This window comes from Palaemon carinicauda, chromosome 19 (assembly GCF_036898095.1).
Source record: "Palaemon carinicauda isolate YSFRI2023 chromosome 19, ASM3689809v2, whole genome shotgun sequence".
Classification (NCBI taxonomy): domain Eukaryota; kingdom Metazoa; phylum Arthropoda; class Malacostraca; order Decapoda; family Palaemonidae; genus Palaemon; species Palaemon carinicauda.
In genome coordinates this window covers 23,535,994-23,563,481 of record NC_090743.1, presented here as the reverse complement: position 1 = coordinate 23,563,481, position 27,488 = coordinate 23,535,994, and the positions used below count along the sequence as shown (strand labels likewise).

The following is a 27,488-nucleotide window of genomic DNA, read 5'->3' as shown; positions in this document are numbered from 1 at the left end:
CGTTAAATCTATTACTATAAGACACGCGTTGTTCAATTAAATCTAACAGGTTTTTACTTCGGATAAGATAATCCAAGACATTAAAACTATCACTATAAGACACTTCACTGTCCTTCCTCGCTTCACGCTACGTTACTGAAGTAATCAATCCTCGCTTGACCAATCGTAGCATTGTCGTTTTCGGGAAAATATTCGGGAACGGGGAGCGCGATGCTCAGGATGATGCCAATGCTGATGAGGATGAGATAGATCACCAGCGAAGTCCACCAGCAGTATCTCTCCCACTTCTTCTTCTCGAAATTCCGGAGAATGTAGGTCCCGACGGTCATGCCCGCAATCGCACCTCCCAGATGCGCAGCGTGACCCGTCTGTAACGGAAAGGGGTTTATTCCTTTGGAATATTAGGGTCGATTTGAGGTCATGTAAATAGCCGTCACTTATAGGAATCTTATTCTATTTCTTAGATCAGTAATAAGTCTTATTCTATTCCTTAAATCAGTATTCTATCAATTTTCTCTCTAGCCCTGAATCAGTTTGGTTTCGGGAAATATCACCATCTAGGTCTTCTTACCAAAATGAAATAAAGAAAAAAAAATATCCACTAGATTTCATTATTTCTTGGTTTCTTTATCTCCTCGTCTAACAAATTAGAAAACAAATGTCCACTGGACTTCATTTTTTCTTGGTTTCTTAATCTCCTCGTCTAACAATTTGGAAAAAAATTCCACTAGACTTCATTATTACTTTATTTGCTGTAATCGTGGCGAATTTAGGCAAATATCCCAATTTCATAAATTTCTTTAATAAAAATTGTTGTCTGCGATAGTCTAACCATAAATTTTAAAGTCCACTATTGAATCATTTGATAAATAAGGTTCCTGTCATGGACTACTTCCTTATTTCCTTCTAATAAGTAGGTTGACTTTTATATCTAAAAAAAATCTTACACCTTTTCTTACTCAACCATGTTGCTATAGCAAACATTAATACGCACGAGCAATACGTGAACTAACTAAATCCATTTTCTTGTGAAAAACAGTTAGTGGACTTTTTTAGATGTTTCTCTTGACGAGAGGTTTGTTCATCATTATCATTTTTCTTCAGCAATACGTAAATGACAAGCAACAGCTAAACTTGAGAATTGACCTTATATTTCTGTCTCATCTCTGACGGATAAAAGACCAGGTGATAAACGCTAAAGCTTCCCAATATATATGCAACAAAATCTACTATAGATAGCATTCATCAACTTGACTTAAGTCGTTTAACTGTGAATAAAATCTTTGAGATGTCTTGTCTAGATTTTTCATCAACCATCCTTCGTTCTCCCTTGGTACATTATAGGGTTATTGTGGCCTATTGGAAACGTCCCTGCCTGGTGATCGCCAGACTAGGGTTCGGGTCCCGCTCAAAATCGTTAATTTCTTTAGTGTCTGCAACTTCACCATCCTTGTGAGCTAAAAATGGGGGGTTTGGGGAGCCCACAGGTCTACCTGCCGAGACAACCACCATTGCCTGGCCCTCCCTGGTCCTAGCTTGGGTGGAGAGGGGTCTTGGGCGCTGATCATATGTATATATGGGCAGTCTCTAGGGCATTGTTCTGCTTGCTAGGGCAATGTCACTCTCCCTTGCCTCTGCCATTCATGAGCAAAAAAGCCGTAAAAAGAAATGGCAGCTAAAAATACTTTCCTTTCTCTGGATTAGTCTAGAAAGTACCAAATGCTACTGAAGCCCAATATTTTCTCCCTGATATTGTGGTTACTGTAAATCTTTTAATAACCTCCACTAATCAGATGTAACGCCTTTAAAATTCCAGGTGTCATTCTCCATTACAAATATACTTTCAAGAAACATGACCGGTGTCTTTCAAAATGGAGTCTTTCGTGATTTTGTGTGAGATTTATTTTCTCTACCATTTTTAATATTATATTTCTGTCTTGTCTTTGGTAGCTAGTTATCATCTCATATTCCTTGACAAAAACTGAATGCTATCAAATTCTTCAACGCTGATCTCATTATAAATGTTGACACTGTCGTTCAATTAACTTATTGTACATTTTGCATACGAATTTTTTAATACTGACTATCTTTTGCACTCGGATCTCCTCAAACTACAGTATACTATCTACGACGTCGTAGTACTGCAAGGAAATCTATTAAGTGTTATTCCAGTTGGGGCCAAATAAGAAATTATCTGTCTTAATAAAATCGGTAGAACTTCAATGTGGAAACTTCAGGTAAACGATTTTGTTTGGTTAAGCAGGTTGACGTTAAGTTTCCTTTTTCATTGTGCATCTGTTTCACATTTATTTGCTACTATTTCTCTTTTAAATTTTACTCTTTACTTATTTCTTAACCAAACTGGCTGCTTTCTCTATCAGGACTCTTGGGCGTATAACATTCAGGTTTTCTAACTAGGAATACATCCCACCTTGCTACAACAACAACAGCAACAACTATTATCAAATACTTTCAATCAAAATTACTGTTTCTAAGATAAGAGACTACTTATGCTTACCTGATCACCAGCTTACACCACTCTATCCCTAAAAAGGCAGTCACTACACCAAGTCTCTACAATATCTAACCCGTCCCAATTGTAGGACCTAATTCTCTACGATTACTTTACCTTTGTCTTATTCCCATTGAAGTAGATATCCCATATGGCGAAACCCACGTCGCTGCAGCTCAGCACGATGATGATCACAAGCTGAATCCATCGGAATTCCATTTGGGACCAGTTCTGTAAGTAAAATACAAAATGGTGACGACGCTCTTCCAATTTTCTTCTCAGAGATTTTTTGCCTTAAAATTCAAGCTTGCTTAATAAGAGATGCGTATTTTTACCTCCAACGAATTTGCAAGGAGGTTATGTTTTACACAACCCCCCCCCTTTGTGTGTTTGCTTGTGTGTGTTTGTGTGCTTGCTGGTGTGAGTTTGTGGGTTTGTTTATGAACAGCTTACTGGCCACAATTTTAAGTGTAGTGTAATCAAACTTGTAGGGATTAACTGTTATGTAAAAAGCTGGAAATTATTAAATTTTGGATGGTCAACGTTACGGTCAAGCAAAATGTTCAATTCACGTAATTAGCAATAAGTTTGGACATCATTGTTACAGAGACTTCAAACTTGGTTCATATTTGAGAGTACGAAAATCCACGCCAATTAATACATGTTAATGTCAAAGGTTAGGGTCGAGTCCAAGGACAAGGTTAAACAAAAGGTCAAATACCGATCATCAACCACATGTCCTCAATTTTAATCGTAATGTAAGGAAACTTGCATGGATTTTAAACTGTTATGTAAAGAGCTGGAAATGATTAATTGATTCCGGGAAAGATACGCTGGATTCAAGAAAGAAGCTGCCGTGGCAGAGATCTGCACTCTCATTGTGCTTTTCTAGTTCTATACATAAACATCCAGATAGATAAAATTCTATATATAAATTTCAATGTGAAATGCAATGGAAATATTCATTAAACTTTTCTGAAGGCTTGAGACACACACCTCTTTATTTTTTCATCCTGAATGTAAACAATGCCTTCTTATACCATCACAGCAAAGTGCCTTCATTGTTACCGGGTTGCATAGTATCATCAAAAGTAATTAAGAGAAACTTAATATCATGGTTACTTCAATTCACTACTACCAGCATGATATTGAAGAGGTATTATGGTATCTGGAACCTTTTGTCGTTATTATTGAAAAAAAGAATCATATCAATCTAGAACGGGCACTCAGCAGAGCGCATACCTTTGCCTATATCAAGTTGTATACCACAAGATAAGCTGTTGAATTATGAAAATTTTGGCACTGGTTTCTTGCAAATTGGATAAAAACTAACTATAGCAAAAAGACGTTTTTTTACCTTTTTGTGACCTTGACCATTGACCAAATCACTACCAAAATCTAATCAAACTGTCATTGGATCATGGCCAATCCCACCAAATTTCATGGGATTCGGTCTGATAGTTTTTAATTTATGCCAATCACAAACACACAGACAGACATACGAAATACACGCCTATGAAAACATAAACTTCGCAACGAAGTTGGCGAAGGTAACTATAAAAATAACTTTTAAATCAAATACCCAAAGATCACATGGTATTAAAACATCAAGAACAGAGAAAACAGGCCTGAAAACATCATCATCGCATTTATGATAATTATTCACAAATAGGTGTATATTAATGATACTAATATAATATAACACTTATATAACATCCCTAATAAATTGAAAGTTAATGTGGTAGGATCATAAAAAAAAAACATATGACAACATACGAGCAAGGATAGCCCAGTATAAAAAGAGCAATAGAAAAAAAAAATAAAAAAATTATTAAAAGCTTGGCCATAATAGAATAACCATAAATTACGTATTGGACATACAACGATAAAAAATCAAAGAAGCAATTACTCAAAATCCTTACCATTAGTATATTACCCAAGTGTGCGTATTCGACGGAAAAGACGCCCGCAGAGGCCCCCGCCAGGTAAGAGGTAGGATCCGAAATGGACTGAGCCAAGGAACCGAAGAGCACCCCTGACAGGTAGATGATCCCAATCCTCCACCAGCCATGGACGACCTCCAATATAATGCCAAGGATGAACTGCACCACCAGGTTGTTGATTAAGTGCATGTATCTGAAAAGGAGTTTTAGTGTTAATTACTTTTATTATACGGTTCTCTTCCTGGATGCCATCAGAAAATAACTTTTATGACTGGGTCCTTTGTCAGGCTGGGAGGAACGTAGAGAGTAGAGGTCCCCTTTTTGTTTTGTTTCCTTTTTTGATGTCGGCTACCCCCCAAAATTGGGCGAAGTGCCTTGGTATATGTATGTATGACTGGGTCCTGGGTTAGGCCATTCGATTTCTCTTTCCTTTCCTCACTGGGCTATTTTTCCTGTTGGAGCCCCTGGGCTTATAGCATCCTGCTTTTTCAACTAGGGTTGTACCTTAGCGATTATTATTACTATTAATAATAATAATAATAATAATAATAATAATAATAATAATAATAAAACAGATATCGGTATTTAGCGGCTTGTTATGTTGGATACCTTAGTTTGGAACTTCAAAGCATTCGGCTTTTCCTACTAAGTTTGCAGCTTGGACTGTAACAACAACAACAACAACAATAATAATAATAATAATAATAATAATAATAATAATAATAATAATAATAAAACAGATATCGGTATTTAGCGGCTTGTTATGTTGGATACCTTAGTTTGGAACTTCAAAGCATTCGGCTTTTCCTACTAAGTTTGCAGCTTGGACTGTAACAACAACAACAACAACAACAACAACAACAATAATAATAATAATAATAATAATAATAATAATAATAATAATAATAGATCTAGCCGTTTCTAGTCCACTGTAGGATAAAGGGTACAGGTATGCCCTTATTCATGTTTGGGGTAGGCTAGTTTTCATCACCAGGCTGGTCAGAGTGGATTGGTGATGGCGATTGATTTTCGACCGATCGCTCTCAGCAAACCAACCTCGTATGGGAAGCCCTGACAAAGGATTAATCCTGGCCCTGACTAGTACAGCTTTGCTGATCCGGCCAATACACAAACCCTTTCCACCCTTATTCCCTCAAAAAAAGGAATAATAATAATAATAATAATACTAATAATAATGATGATGATGATGATGATTGTTGTTATTAGAATTCAGACCCCAAACTGGATCATCATTCCCTGCAAATCTGAAAATCTGACAACACTTTTAAACTAATTTCCATAGTCCTATTTCTCTATCTGTAGGCTCAGTTTCTTAATTTGTCCTTAAATTACAATGTTTAACCCTGAAAATGGGATTCTAGACTATGATATGTGTTAGTTTAGGACAGGCGTTACTTACTTGTTAAAATGATTAAGATTAAGTTATAATTATTTGAGTGAAAAACAATCAAATTATTGGAATGTTAACAATTTCTGGTTATTATTTTTTTCTTAAAACCTGAGTGTAATTTATATTTTAAAACTAGCCCACAAAATACTATTTTACAAGCATGCAATTACTCCAAATTAAAATATATATAAAAAGAAAGGATTTTCAAGCTACTTCAATCTCTCAATGTCACCCCTTCAAAATAATATTGACAGTTTCTGTCGTTCTTAAAGAAAAAATTATAGAAAACGGAGCACAAAAGACAAGGTAGACTTGATTATTATACAGTATCTATAAGCAAGGGATTCCAAATTAATAAGTTACATTACCTAGTGCACGTTCATCCTTTGTATTTATAAGTGATTACTATATATTACTAAATATTCATTCTACTCGAGATTCAAGAAATGACTACACCAAAGTAACATTAACAAGCAATTCTCAAAAAAATACAACTTTAAGATTTGTTTCAGATATATAAAATCAACCGTATAGGATACAGGGAATCTTTTTTTTTTCCTCAAGGAAAGGTAGATTGGACACTCAACTACATTATGTTACCTAGCCGGGTATAATGAAATAACAGAGAATGGAAGAACGAAGAGTGACGTATAAGCTGATTAAGGATACCGTGTTTTCAAACAGATTTATACATTATTCACTTTACATATAACAAACAAAATGCATAAGGTGATGAACGCTACAGGCAATAACAACACCCCTTCCGAGGTGATTTTGAATTCTGGGTTGGATCGATTTAGAAATTTGCACCGTGAAGTCCGGCACTGGTGCCTCGAGGACATGCAGTGACTAAGTGCTATTGGGGAAAGTATAAGTAAAAGCAGAGAGGACGCTGAAAGACCTTTAAGTATGCCTACAGTGCCCCAGCTTGAGGTGCACTGACGGCGCCACCCCACAGGTGACTCGAACCTTAATGCAAATTTCTTACATGACGGTAGTACTGTAATATTACGTTCTAAAATAAAATACTTTTCAATATTCTAGTTGAAAAATCTGTATTTACTTGAACTTACAAGTTTGAAACTATCTTTATTAAATAAAACTTAATTCGTGACAAAGCCCCGACTTCCCTACATTCCTTCCTGTTTCTGGTCTAGATAAGGATAAAAATGTAACCTGGCATAGAACATCCCACAAAATCATTAGCTAAATAAACACATACCTTTTGGCTTACCCTTGCAAAATCATAAATGTGTAAGAGATAAAGGTCTTCACATACAATATAAGATTACGACTTTTTTCGCTATTTTCATTTTCCTTCAAAAATCTTAAAATAAACAAAGTACCAACATGGGCGCGTAAAACACTTACCCTGAATGGATAAGGGCGTAAGAAAGATATCTCCAGCATTCGTATCTTCTTTCGGGGTTAAAGATGAGAGGTGAATAGATAGGCGCAGGGCCTGCAGCCAACATGGGCTTGGCCATGTCTACCATGTAGTAGACGAAAACACCAATCTGTAACAAGATGAGATTATTTTTACTACTCTCACCTCAAGAATACTATAGTAAAGAAAATTATGACAATCTATAAATTTGAGCACTGTCCGGGAAAGCCATTACTCGTCTATTTGAACTGGGGAAAATCCGCCATTTGCATTACTATTATTATTATTAGCAGTAGTAGTAGTAGTAGGATAGTAGTAGTAGGAGTAGCAGTAGTAATAGTGGTAGTACTAGGAGTAGTAGTTAAGCTACAACCGTAGTTGGAAACGCGTGATGCTATTGCGTGCAAATAATTTCAAAGCAAACATAATGTATTTAAACGATAAATATATTTCATAAGGTAAGGAAATTCTAAAGACAGGGTGCGCTTGCCTTTTCAAGCATTCTGACGTACATAATTCACTGAATACTTACCGTATTTTCCGTGTGATAAGACGCACCTTTTTTCACGAAAATTGCCCCCCAAAATCACCCTGCGTCTTAACACTTGAAAAAAAGTTGTATAAGGGAGTTTAACACCCTTCAAACATCTAACTATTGACATACAAGTACTCAAACTGTCGAGAGATAGAATATAATCTTACAATTATCATTCCTATGTAATAAATTCATTTATTTTTATATTGCACTTCCTTTAATGAAGTACAGTAGCAATTATTTTTTTTCCTTTTTTTTTTTTTTTTTAATCAGCTGATGACTCGCTAACCCCCCTTCTACAAGCAAACATGCCAATTAATGATCTCGTAGCAGACGACGCTATGACATAGTTGTTTATGCAGTATACAGTATATCTATTTTCTCATATTTTGTTGATATTTTGAAATAAAGCAATATATAGATAATGACTTTGTTGCCTGAGTTACGAAATAATACAAACAGACGTTTGCTGAATACGACCTTGGAAAAAACTTCTGTTTGTTGATTGCAGTATTACCAATTTGCAGAAAAGTAACTAGACCTTGAATCACAAACAGTAACAAAATTATTCCACCAAAAAGAATGTCTAGATTTCTTTAATCAATAATTAAATTTTGTGTGAAAATTTCCAGGCTATATGAGGAATTTTGGAAATAGTACTAGAATTTTACCTCTTTTAACAATATTTTATGCACCTTTGATAACGCTGATTTCATGTAAACAAAACTTGAAACACCAAACACTCTGACTTAACGTGTAGTTGTGGTGGAAACTACGACTGCTTTAGTGGTTTCTTATATGAATATGTAATAAAACTGGGATAATTGGCATATAGGTAATTAATATCAACATAAACATTTCATAATTCACCCAAAATAAGAAAAGTTATTGTGCAAGACAATAATCACGGCAGAGTCGCTGACTAGGGATTTGTGCTAAGAAATTTTTTAAATCCTCATTTTTTTTTCTAAAACTGCCTTGCTAATTTAAGGGTGCGTCTTACCACTTGTAGCGTCTTATGACACGGGAAATACGGTATTTCAATTCACAATAGTAAAGATCAAGAAAAAATTAAGACACGAAATTAGAAAATGTCACAAGTTTGAAAGTAATAAAACTTGGTACACTCCAGGGCTTCGTATAAAATAAGGAGTACAGAATATGGGCCGCATAGCTATAAGTGCTGGGACCAAAACGTTATTTACCACCGTCTTAGAAATCATTACAATTTCACACATCTAAATATTTTAAAAAGTATGTGTACCATTCAAAATGACGTGAAAAACATGTCAGTTTTCTTAAATAAACTAGTGTGTTTACCTCTGGCTGATTAAAATAGACAAGGGTGAATCTACAAAAACTGGCTTATTATGTTCAGTGTCGGGACCGGGGAGGCCAAGCTCGACACTAAAATGGAAGAAACGAAGCTAGAACAGAGATGAATTAGAAGGCTAAAAAGTGAGTGCAAGTAGGGACCAAAGGGAGACGGCACCAACCACTTTTCAAGTTATCGAAATTTGCATTTTTTTTTCTTTTGATTTATAATTATTTACCATTCCCTTCACTGTTCTTTTTCAATGTTGGATAACCGACCAGATTGCTTTCAACCAAAACCAAATCTTACAATAGGGCCAAAATATTGAGCGTGTCAACACCTTGCCATCATGTTTTCTTCAGTTAAAGGTGAATATAGAACACGGCAAAATGACAGGGAAGAAGATTTATATCTTCTTATGATAACGTGAAAACAATAGAGCTTGGATGGATTGGGTTATTCCTACGGAGGCTATTCCAAAACATGTCCCGTTTTATCGCTTATCAGTTACGTATTTATTTAACTTTATCAATAACCATGTTTTTATTTAGTGACTTTTATCTATTTCACATTTAATTATTTACTTCTCTATTTATTTGCCGTACTGAGACGCTTTCTCTATAGGATCTTGGTGATTAACTTGTAATAATAATGACTATAATTACAACTTTTGTTGTTGCAAAAACAAAGTAATGATTCTATTTGCATTCCAATGCATCGCTTAACAGAACAATAGCCCTCGGATTGAATGAATGACATACATAAAAAAATTAGCATACATATTCAATCTTTCTGAGAAGTAAAAATGATGATACAATGAGAAGTACCAGACTTGAGTCAAGAATTTTTTTTTTTTTTTTTTTTTTTTTTTTTTTTTTTTTTTTTTTTTTTTTTTTTTTTTAGTATGAGTACCGCCACTTTTCGACCAACACTGGAATGAAACGTTTTTCGAAAAGCATATGATTTTAGATGTTGAAGAGAATCCCGCTCAATCATTTCCCATTTTAGTGCAAATTCGTTTTCTGCTTGAAGGGAAAGTGTAATTAGAATCTTGTTGAATGTTTAACCTTAGCCTTTGAAGGGAGATGTTTACAGCTTCTGCTATTATCAGCCTGCCGTAGTTAGCCTCCTTGTGAACGATCTGGGTTCCGTTAATTAGTTCTTTCAAGGGGGGGGGGGTGTCCGGTTGTGAAAATTATTGAAATATTTCCCCCCCCCCCCGTCCCTCATGCCACTTTACGTGAAACAAAAACAAAAAATTATTCTGGATCAGTTTATGAATACTTGGAAGATCTCGCGTGAGATTATTCCCTTCGACCAGCTGGTATCTTTCATCTCAAACCTAGTTTGAACTCTCTCTCTCTCTCTCTCTCTCTCTCTCTCTCTCTCTCTCTCTCTCTCTCTCTCTCTCTCTCTCTCTCTCTCTCTATAAAATTAAATCTCGTAAAATATATAGTTCAACCTGTACAAGGAATTTCCACCAAATCATCAAAATCAATGACAAAAAAAGGTAAGCAAATAAGAATAATCTATTCTAAGTAATCTCTCTCACCTCTACGAAGGTTGCAAGGACCATGAAGAAAGGCGGCGGACAACAAGAGTAGTTCTGAAAGTAAGTCCTCTTGTTTACTGTCCTCTCGTTTCTAGGGATCATGGTCATCGCTGCTCTGCTAAATGTGTCACGCCCTTTGGAATGGGAGGACGCAGTTTCGGCCTTGAAGTAAAAGAACAGATACCAGATTCTTATGAAGTTGTGCGTGTAAGCTTGTGTGTATGTATTACACATATACAAAAACACATACATACACACACGCATATATATATATATATATATATATATATACATACATATATATATATATATATATATATATATATATATATATATATATAAGCACTTCCCCTCTTTTTTAAATGTAATGCTACAGCCCTGAACGTGTTTTAAACATACCAATTTTGGCACTGGTTGTTATAAAATTATTCCTAAAAACGTAATCACAGAAACTAACAACTAATTCTAAGACTCCTTGTTTTAAATAAAATAAAAATAGACTTTAGTAATGCCAGCTTATAGCAATTTAACTCTCCAGACTGAATTCGATATAACAAACATAATCATATGGTTACGTTCTTTCATGAAAAAAATACCAAAATATACAATTTCTTCGAACTTACTTAGGGATCACGTGATACACCATGTGCACAAAAGATATGCTTTATCACCCTCGGAGAAAATAGATCTAAATCACAACTGTAATGGCTGGACCAAAAAAGTACTTATCTGAATAGGAAACAATAAGGGGTTATATAGAAGATTCCGCTGCAATGGATGCTAGATAAAATCTTACATACAGTTATACATAACAAAGAAACAGGAAAGGTCATTCACTGCATGTGAAATGATAACCACTTAGCAGCAAATTAACAACTAAATCACTTTTACTCCTTATCAATGTAGTAACTATACACATAAATAACATGAAAACAATGTTTTGTTAACTAAAGGGAGATTGTAGTACATAATTGCGATTTTTTTTTTCAATTTCTTTTGAAGGACTTCATTTTAATATAATCCAAACTCTATCTTAATTCCCTTTCCCTTTATTACTTCCCCAGCTTGGCTAGATAGATGCACTCTTGGATTGACGGCCATAGGCTGCATAATTGCAAGAGCCTGCCGTGCTTGGCCAAAACAACATTAATTGCCGTACCGTAGGCCTTTTGATCAAAACAACAAAGCAATAAACCAGAGTAGTGAATGAAATAATAAACACAAAACAAAAGGAATACTCGACTTACAAACTTCATGTATTCGTCGTAGTCCAGATACCCATCTTCGTTAGCATCCGCCTTCTGCAGGAGTTCGATCACAAGGGCATTGGGCAACCTGTCGGATTCCTTGGTCAACAGAAGGGACTCCTTTATTTGCTGCATCGGGATCTTCTTGTCGTGCTTGTAATCTTGGCGATTCCAGAATTCGTGAGCTTTGACCAGGATCCATTTGGGAATGGGGGACATCTGTGGGGGAGCATGGTTTAAATCATAATACAAAGAGTAAACATACATAATCATGGTTTACATGCGTGCTACACTGGCGTCACAACACCAAAGGTCGTTGGTGCAAGAAAACGAGAGGTAAAAGATAGAAAAGATTTGAAGGATAATATAAGGGAAATTAACATAAAGAAACACACACATGTTACTCTGGCGTCACAGCACCACAGGTCATTGGAGCAGGTAAAAAATAAATTGATGATTGATGAATTGCTGGATAAAGAGTAAACTAACGTGAAACAAAAATATAAATCTTCTAAAAAAATGAAACAAGACAATATGCACACCTAGATAATTAGAAGAAAGGTAATATGTTAAAATAAAGACATTAAATAATATATTTTGAAGTATAAACGAAATAAATAACCTAATGTAGCAAAATTATGAAATTGTGAATTTAAGTAATTATGATTATAAATACCAAAGTTAAATTCTCTATGCCTTTACGGGTAAACTAGAAGAGCACTGCATTCGTGAATTAAATCTATAGAATTAGGACACGGTGACCCGAAGATGAGACCGGGGAGGACATTCAATCCCAAGGTACAACTGAGAAAGGGGCTCGCAGTTACAGTAAAGGTTGATTCACAGAAAGATAGAAGGAAGAAGTAACAACGTTAAATAGAAATCTAAAAAGTAGGTACAGATAAGGAACGAAGGGAAGCTGCAAAATACCGTACATATTGCCTACCGTGCAACTGTATTCTTAAGGATTATATTTCTAATTGCATTATCTACACTTCAACTAATGCGAAAAATAGTAAAACTAAAATACAAAATAATGACATAAAACTTTCGATTTCAATTAACATTTTACATTACTGACAATTCATTCTCAACAACTATTAGTAATGACATAGGTTTTGCCTTGTTCCAATCTTGTCTTTACCATTGAATCAATCTTTCTGACTCTCCAATACTGTACCTGTCCCTTTTACTCTGAAAAACACTCATGGTGCAAACAAACAACAATAGATGGCAGGAGTAACAAGGCCAGACCTAATCCGTCATATAAAATGGTTGGCCATACTCACTTCACCCACCGATTCCATGGGTTCAATCCGCGCCATTATGAATGACTATGGTGTACAGTGGCACTGTAGAAATTATTCAGACGTCCGTCTACGTTTTATGGTGATGAAACTGTGATGAGCATGGCTACCAGATCAAGCTTGGTCAATACAAGTAAACTATATAAAAATGGAGTTCAGTTTATCTTGCAACTATGGATATTATCTTTATATCAGCTGTTCATGTGTTCCACATTCTTTTCCGGAAGTTGAGGTAAACATGAGGCACCCACAACAGCTGAGATACAGGCATGGAATATCTACCTTTTGATAATTTTACATAAAGAGGGTTTTTTGTTTTTTCAATTGAGGTTTTCTGGCAATACAAATCCTGAAAAAAAAAAGAAACAAAAGAATATTATTGGTACTGAACTGCCTTTAAAAATAATGATAGCTTTGAAAAATACGAACAAATCAAATCTATCTACCTATATATATATATATATATATATATATATATATATATATATATATATATATATATATATATATATATTACACAGACATATACATACACACAATATACATATATATATATATATATATATATATATATATATATATATATATATATATATATGTGTGTGTGTGTGTGTGTATGTGATTATTCACTCCAAAAACCGAACACAACTACTAAAATCATTCAAAACAGCATTCTTTACGTGCTCAAAAAATTGGGGGTAATAATGACCACCTTCCAAATCAAGCTTAACTGATCAACTACCGAAAAAAGGGCTGCTAAGTCCAATATGATTTCAGGGTTTCCCTGACAATGACAGGTATTAACTAACTTTAATAACGCATAATTAGTACAGACCTAATCTGAGATTAAAAAAAAAACAGTGGCAGGCTTAACAATTTAAGAAAATTATCATTACTGTCCAAGGAATATAGGAGAAGGGGTGGCGAGCATAGCGTACTCTAATTTTTCTAGCTAGAACAAAGGGAGAATTATCCATTAGGTAATTTTGCTGGTCCTATTGTGTACCTAATTTAACTATACTGCAACTGGATGCAGGCAAAGTAGTATACCCCATAATTACAGTTAGAGGAATACAGTGCGATAAAATCTCTGTAATACACATTTCCTTTTGTAACTAATACTTCACCTCATTACTCCTGCAAGAGATCATTACAAAAAAAAAAAAAATATTTTGGCTCTAGCCTCTACAATAAATGCATCTGGAAGATTTTTTTTTCAATTGAGTATGTTAACATCGTGCAGCCATTTTATATACGAGTCACTGAAATCTTGAATTTTTTCCTTTAACCCTCACTTTCAAATTCAATTTGACAACAGCCTTCGAGTCTTCTCAAAACCAGACCTGCACTATAAAGTCAGGAGATCACCAGTTTGCACTTCGAATGTTAATTACAGAAAACTTTGACTGTTGAAAGGCGATAATTCTAAACAATAATTAAAATTTTCCTATATTTAGATGACACTTCCATTGTGCCAAATCTTCTTGTATTTAGAAACATAATTGCTAGTGTCAGAAATTACAAAAATTATTTGTAATTTAACTCCATAAACATTTGAACCTGAGATGACTCTCAATTTGAGAGGCGCATACCTTGATCCGATACAACAGCTACAGCATCAGGGAATGAAGATTTAAACGCCATTAAAATTGAATGATAACTTTGAACAGTACCACACATTTTGGCCTTCAGCGACTGGCCCTAATGAATTAATCCACTTTTTTGCTATCGAGCTACTCATAAATTAAGGATAAGGCATATACATATCTAGAGTGATCATGATTCTACTTTACGAGGTACTGGGAGATTTATAGTACAACTATAAATATCACCATAGTAGCAGTGGCAATTTGATAGGACGTGTTTATGGTTATCTGACCTAAATTTGTAGTACTGGATTATCAAATTAATTATTTTAGGATACATTTGAAAGGAAAAGCACTCCGGAACTCAATTTCTTAAGCTTAAAAGCTTACTAGTTTTCAGATCAAACTCGGGTTTCACAAGCTTTCCGCACAATAACGTCACTGCTTGATTGCCAGAATACCAATGTAATACAAATCATATAATTTTCCTATTCCGTAAAACATGACAGCAATACTTGGGTCATTCTGATAGTAAACCATACGCATATCAAATCAATTTAGTTTGTAATGTTGATCTGCTATTTGTGAGTAGAATTTTAAAAATTTCCAAGCAAGTTAAACGTAAAGCCCTATTACCCATGAACAAGCATTACACGCACAATATATATATATATATATATATATATATATATATATATATATATATATATATATATATATATATTGCACTTGGTGGCCACGAGGTTTCATCGACAATTTGGCATCTAAAGGGTAAATGGGATCCCCAAATACACTGTTTGGGGGTAACAATTATAAGTTTCAATTTGCACGCAGTAGCTTTATAAAAAGGAAACTGTCAGTGCTACATTTCTCCTCCAACTGCTGAGACATGGATGAAACTCCTGTGCAGCGAGACACAATAACCTGATGAATATGTAGGGAACCTAGACCTATACGTTACATAACGCTAGAGTAGTTTTTGAGAGAGAGAGAGAGAGAGAGAGAGAGAGAGAGAGAGAGAGAGAGAGAGAGAGAGAGAGAGAGAGAGAGAGAGTGTTTACTTATATATATATATATATATATATATATATATATATATATATATATATATATATATATATATATATATATATATATATATATATATACATATATATATATATATATATGTATATATATACATATATAAAAATAATATATATGCATATATATGTATATATATAATTTATATGTATATATATATATATATATATATATATATATATATATATATATATGTGTGTGTGTGTGTGTGTGTATATATAGCTGAACAGATAGATGTGTACAGCATATAGTATATGTTATATCTTATACTTGCATATAACATATACTGTATATATATATATATATATATATATATATATATATATATATATATATATATATATATACATACATATATATATATATATATATATATATATACACATACATATATATATATATATATATATATATATATATATATATATATATATACATATATATATATATATATATATATATATATATATATATATATATATACATATATATATATATATTATAATTCTTCAGGAATAATTTAGCTAAAGACAACATACCTCTTAAAAACCATCATGAGTATACGAAGGCGAGTTCATTTTTTATATAAGCCACGACACAGTACCGTTCACAGACCGGCGAAAGTGGTCACTGAGTTGCATGCATGATATTCTATCGTCTATTGTTAACCAATGAATTCCCAATAAAAGCTCTCATGTACAGTTTTTATGTTCAAGAGAAATGATTACAGCTATACAACAGAACCTTTAGAGAAAGGATTAAAATTTAATACAAATAAACTTTTATCCTTCGGACACTACTTTTTTTAGGCAATTTTACTTAAAATAATTACTGTTTTCCTGCACGAGTCTTCAAACGTATGCGACGCTTTTCCATCTTACAATAACATCATTAATGATGATATTGTTTTTATTATTGTTATCACCAGCTTAATCAATCGTAGAATGTGCATACATTCATACGTAAAAATCAAAATGGCCACTAACTTGCTCAAATGCTCAAAAAAATGCAAAATAAAAGCCAGCTAAAATAAACTCCATATCTAAACCATGTAACTACTTTTTTTCAGTTAACTAAATCGTCTGACTGAATAAAAAGTATTAATGTTGAACAACCAAGCATACTAAACTCGAGAAAATTCTGAATGGTTAAGAAAAAATTGTGAAATGTAGAGATTTCTATACATATCATTGGTTACAAAACATGGGAATAGAGATTCGCTCCCTGTAAAAAAAAAAAAAAAAGTTTAATTACCAGAAATAAATTCAGATTACTGAAATAATTTTTTAGAGAAAAAGCATTAAAATATTGAAAAAATAAAACAAATAGAAGAAATAAGAGGAAATTCAATGATACAATAGACAAATGAAGAAAAACATTAAAAGGAAATTAACAAGGAAAGAGAAAAACAGAACGAGGAAGCCCCTTTAATTATTTACCCAACTACACCAAAATAGCAAAGCCTTAGATTGTATTTTTGCAATTCTTATTAATTATACAGTCAGCTATGATTTAACAATAACCATTAAACCCCACTTCACTGTTTTAACAGTATGTCAAGTATTAAATACAGCCCCTTCTCGGTAACGTCATGAGTAAATCAGCCGTTCTCAAGGAAACGTCAATAACAAAAGCTCAAGGCCGTTGCATGACATCTCTCACTCAGTTGTGTGTTGCACCTGCACAACATTCTCTTAATTAGGTTTATTAAAGCAAATAAGACAAGTGTTCATCATTTCATTCCCTTTCCGGTGTTAAATGAATATGCGAAGAGCAGATTTCCAAGAATCTGAATGGAATTCCTCTTCATTTTTCTAAAATGTTCTGAATGAATATACGAACAAAGTTTCTTTTATGATCATTTCTACTCTATACAGCTACTGAATATACCCAATGATAGAACGTTAACACTTACATGCTATAATAACTTATATATAAAAACTACGATTTCGTTGCACAGGAACACTCTCCACTTTTCTAAAATGTTACAAATGATTATACGAACAAAGTTTCTCTTGTATGGTCACTTCCGTACCTCTACCGAATATAACTAATGACAAAACGTTAACACTTACATAAAAACAAAGATTTTGCTGTGCAAAAAATATTGAAAATTTCTAATATGTTCCCAACATATATGTTCAAGAAACATCATATAAACATTTAGAATTGTGAAAGAAATAAAAGAATTTGATAGCAAGCGTAGGAATTCCATTGTATCCTTGGTTTGTTCCAAACGACAGCATATACATTATTAACAATAACACTTTTTTCACATGCCTCATTCTTGCAAACATGTCTCCCAATTCTTGCGAGCCTTTTTTTCCATCACTACCAGCGCCTATAATTACACCCAATTCCCTAATGTTCGTGTCACCCCACCTACAGAAATTTCAAAATGCAAGCCACTTCCTTGACCGCCTCACAATTACACCCAATTCCACAACGTTCGTGTCACTTGCCCATTTGGATTTCCAAAATTCATGGCCACTTCACTTGCTTATTATAAAATCAATGGTTCATTTTCTTTAAGAGACTAAAGAACATTACGAGGAACCCGAAGAACCATATTGACTTTACGATTCCAATTTAGCGTGTGACATGACTATGACTTCTTTCGTATGATTATCTACAACTTGGCAATAAGTGTTATTCCTATTACACAAAATGGCTTTATAATTTCAGACGGTCATACAAAACGGCTCCATTAATTTGATATGTCATACAAATTAATTATGTCAATTTATTCTTCCATACATTCAGGCCGTTTAATTTCACTTTATCTCATAATATGGTTTTATGATTTCATTGCATCATCCAAGATTCATCACACCTTTCATTCCATTCTATAATATGGCTGTATACCTTCCGTTCGTCATACATAATGGCAGTATAATTACAATCTATTACACACAAAATCACATAAAAAATGTTCTAGAACAATGTACTATTTCATAAAATAGAGCAAAATGAAAGCAAGGTCAGACAGAAATCAAGAAACCCTCAACGCAGATCAAAGATATGCACAGCAAGGGCGTGTTCCCCTAAACCATTAAAACAGACTTACATGATATCACGAATTATAGCCATATTTCATCCTGCCTAGCATGATAATGACAAAGAATGGGACACTAACTACCTTAATCCACTTCATTTGATTCTTCTTTTAAACATCGATCTACATAATATGCAAGAAAAATACTTTTTCAATCTTGGGATTTTCATCCAATTCTCATGAACGCAGTGTGACCGACTGAAAGAAATTCAACTGAGATTGAAAAACTAAAAATACAGTTCACGAAGTGCTTAAACAATAAACGTTTGTTATTTGTTATCAAATTGGCATCTTTATCCAAAATGTCTGACCTAGTATACTGTTAATAAATTAAATTACTAAGAAATATGTAAATGAATATGATAAAAAGTGCAAAGTTAAACATTTCAACGAAATGGAAACGGATATCCTATTATGTGTCGATTTCAAGGCGGCATCTTTGTGTTCTTTGTTAATGCCATCACTACAATACAATAACAACTTTCGAAATTGGCTTAGTATATTAATAGGAGAAATATTTGCCAGTACTAATCACATACATAGCCCACTTAACATGTTTGTCGGTAAATATGTGTCATGGAATTCTCTTCTAGAACACCCTGTCATTTTGCCTTTTCTTAACTGGTTTCGTTTCATTTTATTTGTTTATTAAACTATTTCTCTGCCTGTGCAATACTGTGTATCATCATTTTTTGGTGGAAGAACCTTTATATTTTTCTCCTTATCTATAAGGATGTTCTACACCATGAAAATATTTTTACTTGTAAACTGTCTTTCAATCTTGTATAACTTTTGTCCATATCATACACAATAAAAAATAGTAAACATAAACACTGTATCATCTTATCTTTGCAAACGCATTCTTTAGTAACACATATACCTTCGAAGTCTCTGTTATACCAAGCCAAACTGTGGCGACTTTTAATCAACCCGGCATAGTAATCTACAAGCATGTTTCATCAATGCCACGAACAATGTCTTTTTCCCTTAATATCTACTTGCTTCAATGTGTGACGAGTATCATCGTCCTTGGAGAAAATTACATATTTCCGTTTTTTTTACTCTTCACCTGGCTTATATTCATTCATCTTGTCATCTAATATCATGTTTCAACCTACCCTCCTTATTGGTGGCATATATGCTTAATATCAAATAGAGAAATCGATATGTATATTATAAACATCATTTAAATTATTAAATTTGTAGTTTACGAGGAACGGAAAAGATGAAAAATTTGATTTTCAGTTATTGTAGAAAAATGGCAGCACAGATCAAATGATGAATCAATCAGGGTTTGGTCCTTTAGAAAGAATGAACGGCAGGTTAGCAGTTTAAAATTTGGAATTGTAAGGAAAGAGAGAAGATATACAAGAGATATTGGATGGAAGAAAGGGACCTCAATTTCCAAGATGTACGAGTACAAGATAGAGGCGAATGGCTCACTGTATGCAAGAGGTTTGAAACACTGCTGACGAGTCTTCGTGGAAGGTGTTTGAAGGGGCCATGGTGATTTTTATAAGAACAAGGATTTCATAAATGATTCAGAAGCTATAGTATCCATGCAGCAGTGACCGGTACGTTATTATTGTCTCTGGAACCAGCCACTGTTAGGGAAAAACAGCTTAATCTTTATATGCTAGCATACTATGTATAAATATATATATATACATACATATATATATATATATATATATATATATATATATATATATATATATATTATTATTATTACTATCCAAGCTACAACCCTAGTTGGAAAAGCAAGATCCTATAAGCCCAGGGGCTCCAACAGGGAAAAAAAGCCCAGTGAGGAAAGGAAATAAGGAAATAAATAAATGAAGAGAACAAATTAACAATAAATCATTCTAAAATAAGTAACAACGTCAAAACAGACATGACATATATAAACTATTAACAATATCAAAAACAAATATGTCATAAATAAACTATAAAAAGACTCATGTCCGCCTGGTCAACAAAAAAGCATTTGCTCCAACTTTGAACTTTTGAAGTTCTACTGATTCAACTACCCGATTAGGAAGATCATTCCACAACTTGGTCACAGCTGGAATATATATATATATATATATATATATATATATATATATATATATATATATATATATATATATATTTATATATATATATATGTGTGTGTGTGTGTGTGTGTATGTGTGTATATACACATATAAGCCTTTCCAAAAAGCAGGGGGTGGTTCCGAGAAAAACAACACAAGTTAGAGCCACATTCATCGTGGAAGTAAACCATGTGCAGTAAATACTTGAACAAAATCAGTCGCTTCATACTTACACAAAAGGCTCATCAGAAACTCATCAAACACTCCTACACACGACACGTCATTCACTCATTCTTGTACTGCTTGGGTAACTGGCCCTTCCATCAAAATACGTATTTCACAGTCATTATCTAAATCTGAGCCTCACTCTCTTCTTACCCCCTTACACATTGGGTAAATATACACTCTCTTCTCTATGTTGTACATTTTTTCAGATGAATGACTATCCTCGAAATCAGCTAACTTATATACCTCCTCTATGGTACCTCCACAATCTCACCATATCAATTCTCTTTAAACTACTTATATTATATAAACACTTCATCTCAACAGCTTCTACCTTTTTCTTTACATAAATATTCAACATCCATAGAGGAGAGACGGTTAGACAATCGCCTCACACATATCCTTCCACACAATTCAAGTCTATTAACAGATCCTGATACCTTTCTTGCTTCTCTTATTCTGTAACTACCTTCTTTCTTATTACTATCACCAGTTATATTTAATCATAGATACACAAATCAACCATTTACATTCTTCCAACAGCTATCTTAACATCCATTAATACTCTATCTTTTCGGTTCCTATTCACCCCGATAACCTAAATCTTGTTCACATTTACTCTCAACTTTCCCCTTTTGCACACACTATCAAACACTTTTACCTCATTTTGGAGTTTCTGTTTAATGAACCTAGTTAGCAGTCAGCAGCAAACATCTACCATTTCACATCCTATTTACAAATAATTTTCTAATGATAAACTTTGCATTTACACCCATTATAATTTTTTTCTGACGTCTCACATAACTCTATTCATAAAGAAGTTAAACAGCCATAGAGACGTACCACACCCTTGTCTTGGACCCCTTTCAAAACAATGAAATCCCTTTCTTGTCTACATATTCTAATATACACCTAAATTCTACCATAAAAACTCAATTGCTCCAAACAATATTCATTTATATAATACATATATAATATCATATAATCTTTGTCGACAAATTTTACCATAAGCTCAAATCGATATATGACACATGCAGTTTTTTCCCCTTTACTTTCAGACCTCTAATATTTCTTTTCAATACCACTGTTGATCCATGAACCCTATTCCTTTCATAAACAAACTCATCTTTTCAGATGACATGTAACCTGTACTACTTCCTTCATTTATATAATACATATTATTATTCTTATTATTACTTGCTAAGCTACAACCCTAGTTGGAAAAGCAGAATGCTATAAGCCCAGGGGCCCCAACAGGGAAAATAGCCCAGTGAGGAAAATAAATAAGGAAAAATAAAAAAAAATTAAGAACATTAAAATAAATATTTTCTATACAAACTATAAAAACTTTAACAAAACAAGAAGAGAAATTAGATAGAATAGTATGCCCGTGTGTACCCTCAAGCAAGAGAATTATAACCCAAGACAGTGGAAGACCATGGTACAGAAGTTATGGTAGTATCCAATATCCTATAATCTTTGTCAATAAATTTTGCCATAAGCTCAAATCTATAAATGACACAGTTTTTTCTTACAATACACCTTTATCGGTATGTAATGCCCTTATAATTCTTAGCTTCATCACTTTTACCTTTATACAATGAGACAATTATTCTTGGTGCCCATTCATTTGAGGCTTTTTCCTCATCAAGACATACATTAGAAAGCCTGGCCATCCCCTTTATCCCACCGCCTGGCCCCGCCCCCGACCCATGTTGTTTCCAATACAAGTTCTTCTGTGAGAAGGACACTCCAAAATAAAACCATTGTTGTCTAGTCTTGGTTAGTGCCATAGCCTCTGTACCATGGTCTTCCACTGTCTTGGGTTAGAGTTCTCTTGCTTGAGGGTACACTGGAACACACTATTCTATCTTATTTCTCTTCCTCTTGTTTTGTTAGTTTTATACTTTATATAGGAGATATTTATTCTAATGTTACTCTTCTTAAAATATTTTATTTTCCTTTTTTCCTTTCCTCACTGGGCTATTTTCCATGTTGGAGCCCCTGGGTTTGTAGCATCCTGCTTTTCCAACTAGGGTTGTAGCTTAGCAGGTAATAATAATAACAATAATAATAATATCGCCTGCTGGTGTCTTCCTATCCTTCAACCTTCTTAATTGCCTTATTTTACACCTTCAATAGTCACTTCAAAACGCATTCTTAAGTCTTAAAACACTCGACTCTTCCCCTTAAAACCTTCACATTATCTTCCAAATACTCTAAAACTCAAGACTGGGTTCACCTGCTTAAGGATCTCTCCATTTGCATTTTGTTGTTTTCCTCAAGAGTTCTTCGCCTCCTTCCTTCTATTTTTGTATCAACTATTTGTTTTGTCCCTCACTATACTCTTGACTATCATATTCATCTTTTAAAGTGTTTACACCTGCTATTTTCTCTAGTCATGTAACTGCTCCATAAATAATCTTTTTTTTTTTTTATTAACTAAACCTTTCATTGGTCGTTTCTGACCTATTCCCTCAAACACCCTGCTGACCAAATTAGAAAAAAAAAAATTTAATCTAACCAGACTAAGGGATCAGATAAAACTCTAGCCAATTCTCTTCTCGCCATTATATTCACCAACTTCTCTTCCATCTAATCTACTCTGTACTAGCATATTTTCTAGTACATTATTCCCGAAACCACTTCTCTTTTCAGGCCATATTTATTGATGCTTTATAACTGCGTATTTCCAAGACCCAAACTTCTTTCAAAACTCTTTTTCCCCAAGATGTTCTCCAATGCCCTCCTCTTCTCTCCATATTAACCTTTACTATATCTCGCCATATGATTATCAGCCTCCCTCTTGATTTTCCCCCCAACCTCACCTCACTCCCTCTCCACAATACATCCTCAACACGTGCCCACACCATCTCAGTCATGACACTTCACCAAGAATCTAATATCTACTAACAATTCCATCCCTTTCTAACACCACCCTTTTAAGTTAATAAAACTAACCTAGAAAACATATACTGACCACCGATGATATTGGTGATTTTGTAAATTGAACAAAAATTGGTCCTTTTGCAAAATGTCGAAATATTTAGGTCATTTTGCAATGTGACCATGAATTTGGATTTTTTGCATAATGGCCAGACATTTTGTAAAATGACCGTAACACATACATACATACATACATATATATATATATATATATATATATATATATATATATATATACTGTGTGTATATATATATATATATATATATATATATATATATATATATATATATATATATATACATATATATATATACTGTATATACTGTATATAAAGAGGGAAAATATTGTATAATTCACACAACATACTACTGAGATTAGTCGTTCTCAATGGATGGAAATATTCTAAATTGAGTAGGCCTGGAAATTGCTGAAATATATTCATCACAACATGGACTAAATCACCTGTTGCAACGGAATATCAAATTTACATACATCTTCCACGTAAAAAAAAAAAAATAGAACTACGGCCTTGACTAAGTATATGTTCTGTGTAAAATATGACCGTTCTGCAGAGAACATTATTTATTTGAGTTTCTTACTTCATATCAATCAACCATTTTAGTCCTTCCAATTCATTATCTGATAATTTTCATCATCAGACGAATAGAATGGCCTGTGGTAATTATCTATCATAAGTATTTAGATTTAACGATGACCTCCCTTGGAGTATCTGGCAATACACGGTACGATGTGGATTTACGACATTCAAAGCAGGAATGTAACCCAACGGCTGGTATCTCGATATTCTCTCGTAACTATGCAAGGAATCAATAAAGTTATTTCGTGAAAATGACCGAGTACGGAACTCTTGGTTATCTATGCTCGACTTGCTATTAACATTTTTCTTCGTATTTTTCAATTCCCATAAGTATTACAATGAAAATATCAATCATCCTACTTATGTGACCCCAGTGAGGGAATTAAGCCCTGCTCATGAATGGCCTAGGGATGAAATCTTGCCTTATGAACAAGAACGTTTAAGGTCATTCGTAGGCTTTCCTTTGTTAATATGGTACTATTATTATTATCATTAAATGTTAAGCTACAACCCTAGTTGGAAAAACAGGCCCAGGGGCCCCAACAGGGAAAATAGCCCAGTGAGGAAAAGAAACAAGGAAAAATAAAATATTTTAATAGTAACAACATTAAAAATAAATATTTCCTATATAAACAATAAAAACTTCAGCAAAACAAGAGGAAGAGAAACTAGATAGAAAAGTGTGCCCGAGTGTACCCTCAAGCAAGTGAACTCTAACCCAAGACAGTGGAAGACCATGGTACAGAGGCTATAGCACTACCCAAGACTAGAGAACAATTATAAAACGAAGGAATTGATTCTTAAATGGAAAATAATTAGTATTAATGACCGATGATAAAATCGTGAAATGGACACTATAGCTACATAATCCATCAAAAGGTAGCATGCAAGGACTAAAGATACACACAAAGTAACGCGTCTGCTAACAAAGAGACAAGCAACCCTATATCGTTGGAATCTGACCTTGCATACAAGACATAACTCGAAGTCCTTAGCACAACAGTTGTGGCTCTTGTATGATAATTGGCCTTAAAACAATCGACAGGCTTGGCCCACCTCATGAAAAGTAAATTGCGTGTACGACCCACATTGGGAATACATAAACGATGGAATATAGAATGGGGGCATCCCCTTTGGCACAATACACATCAGACTAGACGTGGTCCAACTGGGACAGTGATTTCAAACTAATGTGAAAATAACTAAGGAATCCAGTTACTGAAATGTCGCAAGTCGAAAAAATTGTGGCAGGCAAAAGAATTGTTTAGTTAGCAGTCCACAGTCAACCCATGCTTGATCATTCACTAATGCAATTATCGTAAACGAATGATTAAGTTTGTCTATGGCAATTACTTTTTATTGGGTAAGCCTCAGATATACCATTCTTAAATTAATTATTCAAACAATCACAATCTAATAGGATTTCTGGATATAAAGCAGAAGTCTATAGGTCTAGGCCTATGTCCCAATAAACCCACATTTCCACACCTTTCATACTATGACTTTTCCTAATCAACACTCGCTTTTTACTCATAAGAGACTTGATCAGGACCTTCTTAAAATAATAATGACGATTTTGTCTTGTCCTAGCGGTTCTTTTGATATAGGCCTAGGCTAATGAACCAACGTTTCCCCTCTCATGCTGGTCTTACACTTATCCATTGGACTTAGCCACAATTAACCAATCACTTAAAATTCCGGTAATACATATTAAACCATATCATCACCGTATAAGGTACACATTCTTTCATATATATATATATACTATATTTTCTACCTTTGCGCACTTCCAATATCAAATGGAGACTTAACGTTTATTCAATAAACTTAACTTTTAGGTCTATGCCAAGGAATCCATGTACCGAAAGGATAAAATCGACCTTTTCCGCATAAAATATGTTTAAGCTTTTAAGCAATCACTAACAACAGCAGTTACTAAACAAAATAAAAACACGGGAAGCTCACATTAACAAGTCAATGAGGTACGTCTTCTCACCACAACGTCAATACGCAGACTGACTTTGACTCAGTGTTGCCAACTTGCCAGTTGGGTTAGTTTAAAAATCCCCAATACATCCCAAAAATCCCTATTTCCACAAATATATTCTCTTCTGATCATGTAGGCTTTACTTATATAGAAATTACTCACTATAATTCATATAAGTTCAAGTAAACTAATTGCAACAATATAAAGCTTTAGTCATCTTTGTTTCTTCTTCATAGAAATTTTACAGAATATCCCCATCAGACATCCAAAATCCCCAAATCTAGGGATAAATCTCCATATGTAGCAACACTGTAGACTGTCTGAGTCTGACAGACCCTGAGTGAGTCACTCGCACCGGAGTCACTGGCTCATAGGTCCGTTCTTCTTCTTGGACGCTAACGAACAACGAACCCGAATTGTTGCCGCACACCCCTCATCGCCACCTGCTATTTTGTAAGAGCACCTGGATAACAGTTATTTATGGTTGTATACTGCATGTTTTTTTTTCTTTTATTACCACATAACGGTGATTTAACAAGTTAGTTACCATCTTACAATTATATTTTTCCTGCTGACTATCTTATTTAGTCTCATGGTCCTAAATAAAAAGAATCAATAAGGCTTATTGCAAAACAACACCGAAAGTTTCCAGTGTTCCATCTAGTAATAAAGGATTGCGAGTGACCAAAAATTATCTATGAAATGATGTTAGATTTTAAT

At 33.9% G+C, this 27,488-nt stretch overlaps 1 protein-coding gene across 2 annotated transcripts; it reads right to left on the bottom strand.

Moving 5' to 3' along the window:
• LOC137658170 (rhomboid-related protein 2-like) lies at positions 1–26,807 on the bottom strand. Of its 2 annotated transcripts, none has more exons than XM_068392852.1 (8): positions 26,747–26,807; positions 13,201–13,558; positions 11,903–12,121; positions 10,656–10,817; positions 7,238–7,383; positions 4,435–4,648; positions 2,630–2,743; positions 1–368 (listed from the first exon to the last, which is right to left on the bottom strand). In XM_068392852.1, the coding sequence occupies exons 2-8, from the start codon at positions 13,225–13,227 to the stop codon at positions 123–125; spliced, it is 1,128 nt and encodes a 375-aa protein (XP_068248953.1). In that variant the 5' UTR covers positions 13,228–13,558; positions 26,747–26,807; the 3' UTR covers positions 1–122. The 2 variants fall into 2 exon arrangements, with proteins under 2 accessions (XP_068248953.1, XP_068248952.1); XM_068392851.1 differs by having other exon boundaries at positions 2–368; positions 13,192–13,558.
• Positions 26,808–27,488: the final 681 nt, after the last annotated feature.

Bases quoted from the DNA above. Each gene is read 5' to 3' on its own strand.
- LOC137658170 (XM_068392851.1), bottom strand. From the start codon at position 13,227: ATGGCGCGGATTGAACCCATGGAATCGGTGGGTGAA. The intron at 12,122-13,191 runs GTGAGTATGGCC...GCTCCCCCACAG, and splicing joins CCATGGAATCGGTGGGTGAA to ATGTCCCCCATTCCCAAATG. The intron at 369-2,629 runs GTAAAGTAATCG...TTTCCGTTACAG, and splicing joins TCAATGGGAATAAGACAAAG to ACGGGTCACGCTGCGCATCT.